General features: G+C 31.8%; 1 protein-coding gene across 1 annotated transcript; it reads left to right on the top strand.

Moving 5' to 3' along the window:
- Positions 7 to 1,569, top strand: LOC107621720 (GATA zinc finger domain-containing protein 11-like). The gene has a single exon (XM_016323734.2). The coding sequence runs from the start codon at positions 62 to 64 to the stop codon at positions 986 to 988; it is 927 nt and encodes a 308-aa protein (XP_016179220.1). The 5' UTR covers positions 7 to 61; the 3' UTR covers positions 989 to 1,569.

The following is a 1,700-nucleotide window of genomic DNA, read 5'->3' as shown; positions in this document are numbered from 1 at the left end:
TTGAACCCTCCATTGTTCTGTTTAGTTCTTTCATAAAAAGGAGCCTTTCCTCATTTTTTTTATGTTAACTCTGTGTCCATTTTTTTTCCTTAGAAAAATGGTAGTTGAATTTCTTTGCTCAGAAAATCCAATGAGTCCAAGAATTTCATTCTCACATGATTTCTCCCAATTTGATGTGATCCCAGTTGAGAGAATTCAACCCCCTTTGAGATCAAACTCATCTAGATTCAACTCATCCATTGATTTCGATTTCCATATCCATGAAGAGAACAACCAAACATCTTCAGCTGATGAGCTTTTCTCTGAGGGTAGAATCGTCCCAACTGAAATCAAGAACACCCAAAAAGACACAAATGCCCCTCTGAAGCAAAACGGTAGTAGTCATCAATTACAAAAAAAAGAGCATAGCTGCATACACAAGGCCTCGAACCCGGTACCTTCTTGCTTAAGCAATATCGAGCCACTTACCACTCGGACCAACTCTACAGAAGAAAATGTTACTAATAATGAAATTATTATTAGAAACAAAGAAACAAAGGAGTTGAATAATCATAACTATGTTGATGGTGGTTCAAATTCAAAATCATTTTGGAGCTTCAAGAGGAGTAGCAGTTGTGGAAGTGGGTATGGTAGGAGATTGTGTCCATTGCCACTTTTGTCAAGAAGCAATTCAACTGGTTCTTCTCCTAAAAGGGTCCCACTTTCTTCTTCCTCTATCAAGCAACAAAATTCTCATCAGAAGCATTATTATTCTTATAGCACCACAACAGCAACAACAACAACAAGGTCTTCTTCTTCTTCTTCTAATTCTAATCATCATCATCATCGTCTAAAGCCTCCATTGAAGAGAAGTCACAATGCATCATATTATGGGAATAATAATAAAAATAGTGTTAGAGTCAATCCTGTTCTGAATGTTCCTCCTGTAAGTCTCTCTGGTTTGTGTTCAATCTTCTCCAACAATAGAGATAGGAGCAAGAAGAAGTAATAATTTAGTGATTTACCTCAAACAAGGGCAAAAAGGGAAAAAAAAGTGTGAAGGTAACAAAATTATATATGAAAATTTATGTTGTTGCTAAATTAAATTTCAAAATTATCCATAAAAAATATTTTTTAATATTTTTATAAATGGATTTTTTTTTTTTTTTTTTTGGATGATTTCATTTTTTATAGGTAATTTTGTTAATGATATTGTCTCTTTTGTAGATAATTTTAGAATTTCACTAAAAGAAATTTGTTAATATATTTGACATGCAAATTGTGTAATTTATTTATCAATTTACTATTAGATTGAATTTTAATAAGGTTTATATGTATATTATATATCATCCATGATGAATGATATGGATTGCCAATTTGCCATTGTATAATATATATGAATACATACATTGAATATAATTTTTAATTTACAGTTTTTATTACTAATTTGTACATCATCAGTGGGGCCTGCGATGCCTAATTACATGTACCTCCCTAACTTTTACCATGTGATTTTGAGAATTAGGTGTGACCTATTACAAGTTAGGAGTTTTGAATGGTTTGCATCAACTAAACAAAGTGATAAAAAAATAAAGTTAAAAAAGGATGTTTGTGTGTGAGGAAGAAGAATAGGATGGATCGGATAAACAATAGTTTCTAATTTATATAGGAAACATTTCAAGTGCACAGGAGAATACCAATACACTGGTTATTTTAATCGT

This window comes from Arachis ipaensis, chromosome B10 (genome assembly GCF_000816755.2).
Source record: "Arachis ipaensis cultivar K30076 chromosome B10, Araip1.1, whole genome shotgun sequence".
Lineage (NCBI taxonomy): Eukaryota > Viridiplantae > Streptophyta > Magnoliopsida > Fabales > Fabaceae > Arachis > Arachis ipaensis.
The sequence above is the reverse complement of the archived record's forward strand: the minus strand, read 5'-3'. Positions and strand labels throughout refer to the sequence as shown.

Coding starts and splice junctions, on each gene's coding strand:
- LOC107621720 (XM_016323734.2), top strand. CDS start 62: ATGTTAACTCTGTGTCCATTTTTTTTCCTTAGAAAAATGGTAGTTGAA.